Raw genomic sequence first — 12,730 nt, forward strand, 5'->3', positions numbered from 1 at the left:
GCACAGGTACCTTCCACACATCGATGGTGTTTTAATCCATGAGATGGAGGGAGATCACTGAGACAGTGAGTGTGGACAGAAATGGAGTCCAAGGACTAGCCCCCGGTGCTGGACTTTAAGAGGTGGGGATGATGAGGAGACTGAGAGTGGTAGCCAGTGAAGAAGGGGAGAGGCAGGAGAGAGTGGTCTTGGAAACCAAGGGTAGAAATGGTCACGGAGGCAGGAAGGACCAACTGGGGTCAAGTGGTGTAAGGAGAAGGAATGGATGGGCTGACTTGACCTTGGATTAAGCAACATGAGGGTCATTGGTGGCCTTGATAAGAGCAGTTTTGGTGGTACAGAGGTAGGGGAAGGCTAACTGGGTGGGATCAAAAGAGAACAGGAAGCAGTTAGGGATGACGAAAAAATTCTGGAGATGAATGGTGGTGATGGTTACATAACAATGTGAATGTACTTAAAGCCACAGTGAACTGTACACTTAAAAATGGTTAAAATGGTCAACTTTATGTTAAGTGTATTTTACTACAATAAAAAAAGAGAATAGGAGAGGAATTGGAAAGAGTGAAGACACCTCTTCTGAGGTGTTTGTTGAAGAGGGGAGCTAACCGTGTTCGCTCATATACATTCATCTCATTCTTTTTAACTTCTGCTGTGCATCCTATAATGTGAATATAGCACAGTTTATTTGGCTATTTTCCTATTGTTGGGCATTTGGGTTTTTCCATTTTTATGGATCACTCAGAGTGCTCCAAGGGCATCCTTGTGTGTGACTACCTAGGCACTTGTGGTTCTTTCTGCAGGAAAGAGGTAAGAAACGGAATTTGCTGGGTTACAGAGTGGGCATGTTTTCAATTTTAATAAACACAGCCCAATTGCCTTCTATAAAGTAGCTTACAATAACTCACAACACATGATATTACTGAATTTTAAAAATTTACCTGCCTAAAGGGTACACAGTGCTGCATCATATAATAACTATAATTTGTACTTCCCCCTGATTACTACTGAAATCCAGCATCACTACACATCTTTATTGGCTGTTTGTATTTCCTCTTCTGTACATTCACTTCTTTAATTTCTTCAACTCTGACAAACAAAAGATTTACACTTCCCAATCAGAGAAGAAAAAGAAATAAAAGGAATCTAAATCGGAAAAGAAGAAGTAAAACTGTCACTGTTTGCAGATGACATGATACTACACATAGAGAATCCTAAAGATTCTATCAGAAAACTACTAGAGCTAATCAATGAATTTGGTAGAGTAGCAGGATACAAAATTAATGCACAGAAATCTCTTGCATTCCTATACACTAATGATGAAAAATCTGAAAGAGAAATTAAGGAAACACTCCCATTTACCATTGCAACAAAAAGAATAAAATAGCTAGGAATAAACCTACCTAAGGAGACAAAAGACCTGTATGCAGAAAACTATGACACTGATGAAAGAAATTAAAGATGATAAAAACAGATGGAGAGATATACTATGTTCTTGGATTGGAAGAATCAACATTGTGAAAATGACTATACTACCCAAAGCAATCTACAGATTCAATACAATCCCTATCAAACTACCAATGGCATTTTTCACAGAACTAGAACAAAAAATTTCACAATTTGTATAGAAACACAAAGGACCCCGAATAGCCAAAGCAATCTTAAGAAAGAAAAACGGAGCTGGAGCAATCAGGCTCCCAGACTTCAGACTATACTACAAAGCTACAGTAATCAAGACAATATGGTACTGGCACAAAAACAGAAATATAGGTCAATGGAACAGGATAGAAAGCCCAGAGATAAACCTACACACATATGGTCACCTTAATTTTGATAAAGGAGGCAAGAGTATACAATGGAGAAAAGACAGCCTTTTCAATAAGTGGTGCTGGGAAAACTGGACAGCTACATGTAAAAGAATGAAATTAGAACACTTCCTAACACGATACACAAAAATAAACTCAAAATGGATTAAAGACCTAAATGTAAGGCCAGACACTATCAAACTCTTAGAGGAAAACATAGGCAGAACACTCTATGACATAACTCACAGCAAGATCCTTTTTGACCCACCTCCTAGAGAAATGGAAATAAAAACAAAAATAAACAAATGGGACCTAATGAAACTTAAAAGCTTGTGCACAGCAAACGAAACCATAAAAAAGACGAAAAGACAACCCTTAGAATGGGAGAAAATATTTGCAAACAAAGCAACTGACAAAGGATTAATCTCCAAAATATACAAGCAGCTCATGCAGCTCAATATGAAAAAAAAAAACAAACAACCCAATCAAAAAATGGGCAGAAGACCTAAACAGACATTTCTCCAAAGAAGATATACAGATTGCCAACAAACACATGAAAAAATACTCAACATCACTAATCATTAGAGAAATGCAAATCAAAACTACAATGAGGTATCACCTCACACTGGTCAGAATGGCCATCATCAAAAAAATCTACAAACAATAAATGCTGGAGAGGGTGTGGAGAAAAGGGAACCCTCTTGCACTGTTGGTGGGAATGTAAATTGATACAGCCACTATGGAGAACAGTATGGAGGTTCCTTAAAAAACTAAGAATAGAACTACCATACGACCCAGCAATCCCACCACTGGGCATATACCCTGAGAAAACCATAATTCAAAAAGCGTCATGTACCACAATGTTCATTGCAGCACTATTTACAATAGCCAGGACATGGAAGCAACCTAAGTGTCCATTGACAGATGAATGGATAAAGAAGATGTGGCACATATATACAATGGAATATTACTCAGCCATAAAAGAAACGCAATTATAATTACAAAAGCAAAAAAAAAAAAAAAAAAAGAAACGCAATTGAGTCATTTGTAGTGAGGCGGATGGACCTAGAGTCTGTCATACAGAGTGAAGTAAGTCAGAAAGAGAAAAACAAATACTGTATGCTAACACATATATATGGAATCTAAAAAAAAAAAAAATGGTTCTGATGAACCGAGGGGCAGGACAGGAATAAAGACACAGACATAGAGAATGGACTTGAGGACACGGCGAGGGGGAAGGGTAAGCTGGGATGAAGTGAGAGAGTAGCATTGACATATATACACTACTGAATGTAAACTAGATAGCTAGTGGGAAGCAGCTGCGTAGCACAGGGAGATCAGTTCCATGCTTTGTGACCACCTAGAGGGGTGGATAAGGAGGGTGGGAGGGAGACGCAAGAGGGAGGGGATATGGGGATATACGTATGCATATAGCTGATTCACTTTGTTATACAGCAAAAACTAACACAGCACTGTAAAGCAATTATACTCCAACAAAGATGTTAAAAAAAGTTTTTTTACACTTCCTTGATAGGAAAAGGGCATGGGAGTTCCCTGGCAGTCCAGTGGTTAGGACTGGGCGCTCTCACTGTTGTGGCCTGGGTTCAATCCCTGGTTGGGGAACTAAGATCCCACAAGCCACACAATGAGGCCAAAAAAAAAAAAAATCACGGCTGGCCCTGCACCTTGATGCTGCCTGCATAGCCCTTTGTCCTTCTATGATAATGAATGAACCTTTGGGTCCTTGCATTCCATTTCCTCCACCCAGGGTTCTGACCTCCTGAGTTGGAGTGACTGGTGCTGTCATCCCTGAGCCTCTGTCACCTTGCGGACACTTGGGCTCACTCCTGTGCAGGCTGCTTTTCTCCTCCCTTCCTGGCATCTCTGAGCTGAAGCACTTAGGGCCCCACTCAGTCTCGGTTTTGCTGGGGAAGGATTGTAGCATCCTCGGTGACCAGCACTGACTGGGCTTTGAATCCTGGCTTCGCCACATAACAACATTGCTGTGTAACCTGGAGTGTAACCTTCAGCTTTCTTCCTCTGAGTCTCAGTCAGAACATCTGAGAACTCAGGATTATTCTGAGGAATAAGTGAAATTACTCATGTCAGCTGCTGGGCTTCCACCCCCAACTCTGGCCCTTGCAGGCACTTAGGCATGTCCGTCCCTTCCATTGCCACCCACCCTACCCTCACCCTGTCCACCCATCGAGTTCCTTCTTTCTCCCATTTTCACCCCTCCTGGGCCAGCATTTCTAGGAAGGCCAGCCCAGTGCTAATGCAATGAGGGCCGAGTCTACCAACACCCAGCGGCTGTTCCAAGCTAACCCCCCATCACCACCCGAGCAGGCCCTGAAGGAGGGAGAATTTGGATTCACAAACAGGCTGTGCCACTTATGCACGGTGCGACCCCGGTGGCTGAAGAACACTTGTTGGAAGGGTTAAATGAGCAATTCATGAAGGTTTTTTTTTTTTTTTTTTTTTAAATTATTTATTTATTTATTTATTTTTGGCTGTGTTGGGTCTTCGCCTCTGTGCGAGGGCTTTTCTCCAGTTGTGGCAAGCGGGGGCCACTCTTCATCGCGGTGCGCGGGCCTCTCACTATCGCGGCCTCTCTTGTTGCGGGGCACAGGCTCCAGACGTGCAGGCTCAGTAACTGTGGCTCACGGGCCCAGCCGCTCCGCGGCATGTGGTATCTTCCCAGACCAGGGCTCGAACCCGCGTCCCCTGCATTGGCAGGCAGACTCTCAACCACTGCGCCACCAGGGAAGCCCCCATGAAGGTTTTTAGCGCAGTGTCATTCAGCAGATCCTGAGTGAGTGCTTCCTATGTGCTGGGCACTGATCTGCAGCACCTCTCTCCTGCGCTGGCTCCCGCCCCTGCGTCCCATTTCCCCCGGACACATCCTCTTGGATGTCAGAGAGACTGCAAAATCTAACATGTGCACCATCTTGCTGCCCCTCCTTGACTGCTGGCCTGTCCCCCTCTCCATGCCGTCAGTCATCAGCCCCGCCTCCTAAATGTCTCTCAGGGTGGCCCCCTCCTCTCCACCCTCCCAGAGACTCACCCCACCCTGTACCCTCTGTCTCTCCTCCCCTGGCTTGTGCTGTCAGCTTTCCCAGTTTCCCAACAGCCTGGCTTCCGAGTAAGGATCTCAGGCCTCCAGGGCTCCTGGATGAGTCTGCAGGCCCCGGGCTCAGGGTCTGCTCGCTCAGAACTGACTGCCTGGACCGAGACCCCAGATTCTGAATTTAGGATTGCTCCAAACAGGTATGCGCTCACACACCTCACAAGCTTGCAAACACACTCACACATATGCATGCACCCACACTCTCAGACATACTTACAAACATACCCTCATTGTACACTCACAATGGCACACACATGTGTGCACACACTCTTGCACACTGCAGCATGCACACACACACACATTCACAAGCACATATGCTTGCAAACACACGCATGCACATGCACACTCACACATGCACATTCTCTTATACACTCATGCACGTACATACTTACATACTAGAAAAAAAACACACACTCATGCACACAGACTTTCCCAGGAGGGAGTTGGGCCCCCTAGCTCTCCATGGCCCTCAGTTTTGGGGAGAGGTAGATACATGCACTGCACAAACAACACTACTATACACCAGACTGTTATTCATACTATTCTAAAGGTGAAATTGAAGTGAAAAGAAAGAGACTAATTTTAGTGGAGTGACTCTTGGAGAGCTACATGGAGGAGGTGCAACGGGACCCAAATGTTGAGTGGAAAGTACGACTTTGACAGTGAAGATGAGCAAAAGGGCATTACACTGGGGAGTTGTCCAGTGTGACTAGACCCCAGGGCAGCGATTATCGGAATCACCTGGGCTGCTTCAAAATCCAGATTCCAGGTCCTTCCCCCGGAAGTTGTGTTTCAACAAACCTGGAGACCGGATCTCCTAAGGTCCCAGGTAGGCGTAATATGCAGGCACCTTCGGCAGCCATTAGCCCTGGGCGGATGGGGAGGTGCATCGTTAAGCTGGGGTGGCGCTGTCCCATGAACCGATCATGACTGCCAGGCTGGGGTTGGATTTTACTCTGCACGTAATTGATAAATACCCTAACTACTGTGGAGAAAAGGAGTAAAAGCTGATTATATCTGCGTTCAGAAAGATTTCCTCGGAAGCTGCGTATCTCTTCTGGAGACTCCTACAGAGGGCAGGGAGTAAGAGGAAGGCGTCCAGGCGAGGGATGATAAGAATTCGAATTGATTCAGTAAAACAGAAATGAAAAGAAAGAAGAGTGCAAAGAGAGAATCTTCAGAATTTGGACACTAATTGGCCTTGGGACTTGATGGGGAGGGGTTTGTCAAAATAACTCCAAGCTGTCAAGATTGGCCGGTCCCAGTCACGAGCCCTTGGTGAGGAGGGGGATGGGGAGCAGGTTTGGGAGATGTGAGTAGGCAGCAGGCATTGAATTTGAACATGGGCACAGGCGATCATGAACCATCCCTATGGAGATGTCCCCCATGGAGATGGTTTAACGTGAGCCTGAAGTTTCAGAGAAAGATCTGGGCAGAAATAAAGACGTGGACTCATGATGGAATGCAGGGCAGCTGGGGCAGCCCTGGGCAACAGCAGGGCTTTCGGGGAGAACAGGAGGAACTGAGGCCAGAACGGACTGGGCAGGTGGTAAGAGACGTGGGTGTACCAGGCAGCTGGGCTCTGCAGGGCGGGAGGAAGGAAGAGCTTCAGGAAAAGGGTAATCAATGTGCCTGAGCACCAACGGGTCCCAGAGGCTGAGAATCAGAACCAGACTGTCGGATTTCATCAGAGCAGTTTCCAGGAGAGGACAAAATCTCCAAATGCAAGGGGTTGGCAGCGACTGGGGCTGGCAGTCGCTGTGGGGTGAGGAAGGAGAGACTTGGGGTTGGAAGGGGTTGGAAGGGGTTGGCAGCGACTGGGGGGTGAGGAAGGAGAGACTGGGAGTGTGGTCCATCCTCTCAAAAGATGCTTGTCAGTGTGAATAGGTGACCGCATCAACCCGGCACACTCGTTGATCTGAGCCAAGAGGTAGCAAATGCGACTCCTGTTCCTTCCTTGCAAATCGGAGTGCCCCCTCCCCTGAGGTGGGCCCAAATTCTGGTCATCCTTCAAGGCTCAGCCTAGGCGCTCCTCCTCTGGGTGGCTCTGCAAATGTCTACAGCGGAAAGGTGCACCTTCATTTAAGTGTCTGCAGCCTTTGCCTGTCCACGTGGCCTGTGGCTCCTCCATCTCTGTGTGGCTCTTCTTTATGTTATTTCTCCTGCCAGCCTTGGGGCTCTGGGGGAACACCAACCACTCGGGGTTCTGCCCCATACCTGGGGGAGCTCTGCAGACTTGGAAGGCATGGATGAATGAATGAGTGAATGAATGATTGTGCTTGTGAGCTGAAGAACTTGACTTTGAGGAGGGCAAAGAGCACCGGCCTCCTCCCCAGGTCTCAGGCCTGCTCCTGGGCCAGAAACTCCAGAAACTCCCCTTAGTTCTGGAGCCTTAGAAGGTCAGAGCTGTTTGAGTTGAAATCTTGGCTTAAATGTTTACAGATCTGGAATATTTACATGGCTTGATTCAAGGAAATGCTGAAGACAGGAACAGTGGTTATTAATAAATCATAACAACAACGATTTTCCTTTCAAGATGCTCTATGGGCCTTATAAGTAATATCTGTGTGATTGATCGGCTGGGGGACAACCCGGGCTGGCTGGGCAGCCTAAGTGGCATCTGCGGGAAGCGCCTCCCTGGTGAACTGAGGGGAGCAGGGGCTGGTCTCTCCTCTCCTCCACTGGAGCCCTGCTTCTGCCAAGGACAGGTGATTCTGTAAATCAACTATACTTCAATTTAAAATAAAAAGAGTAAGCCAAAGTAGCCCGTGATGTTTGACAACTATGTCTTACATCCATTACCTGCCTGGTGTGGTGATGAGAGCCACAAGTGCAGAACTAGATAAGACATCATGTCCTCCCATCCCTACCCCTCAGTCTAGAGGGACAGAAGGGCAACCACACAGATTAATAAATACCAGCCATGGACCACATGTCCTGGTAGAGGAGGGAATGACTATCTAGATAGAGATCAGAAGGAAGGTTCTGTGGAGTTGGATCTTGGAGGATAAATAGGAGCTCACCATGCAGCCAAGCCAGGGGTTGAGTAGGAAAGGGATGGAAGAAACAACTGTGGGTTGCAGGGACCATGCGTTCCAATCATAAGTTAGGATCCATGGTCTAAGAATTGTAAGTGTGATTACATTTGGACTCAGAGTTGTTCCTCCAAAGTGCAGGATGGCCCCGCCTAGTGACCACTGCAGCAGTATCCTTGATACTGGCCAGAGAGAGGAGAGAAGCTTTCCCCAGGAAAGAGGGGAGAGCGAGGGGAAGGGGTAGGGGAGGCATGGGAGGGGCAAGAACTCAATCACTGTGAAGGGCAGTACCAACCCTGGCAGAGCGCTGCTCAGTGGTATCTGCGGGGCAGGAGCGCTCAAGGCACTCGGTGGCTCTAGGTAGGAGGGACGGCCCCTTCACCCTGCCGGGGAGCCGTCAACAAGTCACAGCAAGCAACTGCAGCAGAGGCCCTGCTGTGCAGTCCCAGCTGCCAGGATGATCCCAGGGAAGCAGCAAGGTGGTTTCCCAGGTGGGATGGGGGTTCTGGACAATGGTGCTGAGATCTGATGCCGCCACGGGAGAGGTGCCACGCAGGTACCAGGGAGGGAGTCTGCTGGGGCCAGCTCCCTTGGGGCCTGAGTGACAGGAACCCTGCTAGAATGTGAGCTCTAGCAGGATCCAGATGTTTATGTTTCTTATTTTACTGCTTTTTCCCCAACACCTATAACAGTGATTGGCACATACTAGGTACTAATAAATAGTTGCTGAATGAATGAATGAGTCATTGAACAAATGGAAAGCTGGATGGATGCATGGATGCATGGAGGCATGGATGGATGAACAAACCTGGGGAAAGGCAGAATCTTGGATCCCAGAGACATAGCAGAAACTAATCAGGCAGGCTGTGCACTCCCCCAGGTGGATGACCTTGGGCTGTGGTGTTGAGGGTTTCCAACCCGTGCCCCTTTGAACCCAAGGGGGAGATAGGCCAAGCATGATCATGCCCTGCTGGCCGAAGCTCCCATACTCTGGTCACCGGGCAGCTGGGATGCCAGGGTGGGGCAAGGACTGACCACTGGCCTGCCATCCTTCGTGCTCACTGCGTGTGTGCTTGTCTTCCAGCCCGCTCCAAAAGCCTGGTGATGGGGGAGCAGAGCCGGAGCCCTGGGCAGCCACCCTGCCCCCGCAGGCTGGGCCCCGTCCTGAAGGCTGGCTGGCTGAAGAAGCAGAGGAGCATCATGAAGAACTGGCAGCAACGCTGGTTCGTGCTGCGTGGGGATCAGCTCTTCTATTACAAGGACAAAGATGAGAGCAAGCCCCAGGTGAGGAGCATGCGTCCTGTGTCCAACGGGCATCACAGTGGGGCTCCAGGCTGGGGGCAGGGGCGGGCGTGTTTAACTACGACCAGGAGAGGGGAGAAGGCAGAGAGTGACCCTCCCGTCAGCACCTCCACCCCTCAAGCGCCAAGCCCCTGACTCCACTCAGCATGACATTTCACTGGGATCTCCAAAGTGAGCTTTATCCCCTGCCACCACGTTCTCGGTATCACACCTTGTTTTACTGTGACACATCCACAGCTTCAGTAATGGAAATGTTTCCTTATAATGTTGATAGAGAACATCCCTCCATGGCTTAAAAAAACAACTCTTCCTCATGTCCTTTTCAGCCTCTTAGTGCTTCCAAGGAGGACACAGGTGCACACATTCCATTCCTTCCATTATGCAGGGAAACGGGCACCCAGACAAATCTAATGTCATACTGAATTCTGGCTCGTGGTGAAACCCCTGTGTCAGAGGCCTCTGCCTGTCAGGAGAGGCTTCTGTTTTCCACCAGCCCTGTAAGCTCCACCTCAGGCGCTTAACACGTCTGCCTTTCTACCCAGTTCCACTAAGTTCACTCACTCACAGCGGTCGGTGGCCTCATGCACCATGGTGCAGCCTGGTCACAGCTGCCCTGTGCAGACATCGTAACCGAGTGCTCTGCATGCTGCCGGCCAGGGTGGCTGGGCTTGCGGAGCTTGGGCAAGCTAACCCTTGTTATGGGATTCAGACAGAGAGAGGATGTCTGGGAGCTACCCTCGCTTCTCTTGGGGAAAATGGGGAAGGGAACTTGAAGGACTTCTTCCGAAGGTGGCTCCTAGTCATTGATCCAAGTTGGAAAGAAAAGGGAGATCCCCTTGTTTGGGGTCAGGGGTCACAGAGCTTTGCAGGGCTGTAGCCTGTGCACATCCAGCAGTTCCACGGTGTGCTCAGGGGCCTGGGGGGCGGGGAGGGGGCTCTGTGATGGGCAAGGTGGAAGGAGGTACCTGGGCACAGCACGGTATCACGTCGTCAACACAGCGAGAAAATGACCCTGTCACTCCTCTTCCAAATTTTCTGAGTATGAAGAAGGAATTGTCCTATCTTTAACACTTCTCCAATACTTGGGACCCTCCCTTAAAAACATGGGACTCTGGGGGTGGGAAGGAGCAGGCCTCATCTCAGAGACCTCAGTGGCACTAGTCACCAGCTGCAAGTTAATAACTTTCTGTCTTCACTGTATTTATTCTAGTGGTTAACTTTTGTTTATGGAAAGCCATACTGGTTTCCATTCGCGAGAGTCATAGCATGTTTTCCTTTCTAAACTATATCTAAGTTAAAAACAAAAAGTGTTGCACAGCAGTGTGAGTGTACTTAATGCTACTGAACTGTACACTTAAAAATCATTAAAATGGTAAATTACATGTTATGTACATTTTAACACACACATAAACAAGTGAGACTGCTTAAGGAAAAGTTTTACACCAATAACAGTAGAGATGAGAGGTGAGGATGACAAAAATCATGAAGGTGGATCTAAGCTAAAGTTTAGGGAACTCTGATCTTGTCCAGCCTCCCAGGCTTTATAAGGAAGGAAAAGAACTCCCAGAGAGGTGGAGGGGAACAAACAAGAACTTTGAATTTGATCTGAATTAGGTCAGTCATGCTAGCTGAATAACTTGGTATAAGTCACTTAATTTTTTTTTTTACTTTCAGTTTCATCATTGCTAAAATGGAGACATTATTACCTACCTCACAGAGATGCACTAAGAATTAGATTGTAGAACATATATGCAACGGAGTACAAATCCTAGCACCTGGGATACTTAAGTCTGGGTACCCTCATGCTCCCTCAGCCCTGCCTTTGCCTTGCTCCCTGTCTCCCCAGCCCTGCCCCCCAGCCTGCTCCCCAGATCAGGAACCACACCTCTGGCTTGCCCACCGCCATTTTCCTTCTGGCTTCTGCGTTTTGTGTTGAAGACCAGCCTTGGCCCTTCAGTGGCATCTTGGCTTTCCTGGCTGTCCTGTTGGTGACATGTCACTCTGATGATGGTGACCAAAGTTGCCGGAGTCCCTAGCACCTCAGAGCCCTGCCTATGGCCCCTGCTGTCATCCCCCTCCTGGCCCAGGCCACAGCACCATCTCCTGGGAGAAATGCATTATGATGTTGGGTGAACCCAGTGGTCTAAAGTAACACACTGAGGTCACCAGGCTACGTGTGGACCCCTGCCCCAGGCTTCCCCACATATTCTTCACGGTGAGCCTCAGGTGGCCCTCACCTGTCACCGCAGCTCCAGAAGGAACCTCCATCCCCCAGATTTCCCAGACTGGACATTCTTCTCCCTCACCTGCCACCTTCTCCAGACCTCAATGGCTTCTGGTGGAAATAGCTAATTGAATGGAAGTAATGACATCCCCAGTCACCAGCCTGGACAAAGGAGGAGCCCTGGGGCCCGACCCAAGCTAAACCAGCACAGTCGTCACCAGGGAGCCATTGGATCCCTGAAAGGAGCCAGCATCTCCAACAGATGCCAGCATCATGCCCAGGGCTCCTCTTTTGGCCTCTCCGGGTCTCACTGACCCTGCCAGATCCTCATGGGGGATTATTCTTTTTTCTATAATCCCCCCTCCCAACAAAGCCTGACTGCTCTAGCAGCCCTGTTGCTCAGGTTCCCAATCTCAAAGAGACTCTTGGTCAAATTTGACTCATTTATCTTTATAGTATGATCTCAAACCTACATGCCTGCTGGCAGAATAACCCTCAGATTTCCATTTAATTGCATGAACTACATGTAATGGACTAATTCTCAATATCTGGTTCCTGGAAAAATGGGCCCTGCTCACTGTTTACAGTGATAGAAGTGCCCAGGCAGTGAGCGCCCTCCTAAAAGATGGCCCGTCATCTGTCCAGCAGATGTAATTGTGGAGAGGAGGGATGTCCAGCTACCCTTGATGCAGCCCAGAGCACATACACGTGATAAGGATCACTCCCAGGCCACATTCTTGTTCTCTCTCCAAAGTCCTAGCTCTTCCCTTCTCCCCTTCTCACTGGCAGGAAGGTCAGCAGAGGACATAGAGCACAGAGATGGGGAAAATTCAAGATGGCGGAAGAATTGGCTCAGATGGAAACTCAGATAGAAAGACTAGGCAAAGGTGCTTTAAAACAGAACCTGAAAGTGTGGCCCTGTGCCTCCAGCTTTTCCCAACACATGTCCCTAATAGTTTCCAGCAGACAGATCCTACAGTTTTACTAATAAAAGATTCCAGGTTTTTTCCTCTTAAATAGTTTTAGCTTCTGCGAAATGTTTCTTGCACCATGAAAACTCCTGCCACATTCTTTCTTGATCAGCCTGGTCTGTTTCCACTGTTTGAGGATTCACTTTAAGTCTAGTTATCCCACTCCTTCACTGTGGGTTTCTTGGCTTTGAATAGAAATGGAATAGAATAGAAATGGAAAGTACAACTTCCAAAACATGAGATGGAAAGAATGTAACAAATTAAATGTG

At 48.1% G+C, this 12,730-nt stretch overlaps 1 protein-coding gene across 1 annotated transcript in view; it reads left to right on the forward strand.

Moving 5' to 3' along the window:
• ARHGAP22 (Rho GTPase activating protein 22) overlaps positions 1–12,730 on the forward strand; it is a 155,078-nt gene that overhangs the window by 13,923 nt on the left and 128,425 nt on the right. Inside the window, exon 2 of the mRNA XM_061196359.1 lies at positions 9,049–9,248. Within this exon, the coding sequence (XP_061052342.1) occupies positions 9,049–9,248 (200 nt within the window). The remainder of the gene's footprint in view (positions 1–9,048; positions 9,249–12,730) is intronic.

The sequence above is a fragment of the Eubalaena glacialis genome, chromosome 1, assembly GCF_028564815.1.
Source record: "Eubalaena glacialis isolate mEubGla1 chromosome 1, mEubGla1.1.hap2.+ XY, whole genome shotgun sequence".
NCBI lineage: Eukaryota > Metazoa > Chordata > Mammalia > Artiodactyla > Balaenidae > Eubalaena > Eubalaena glacialis.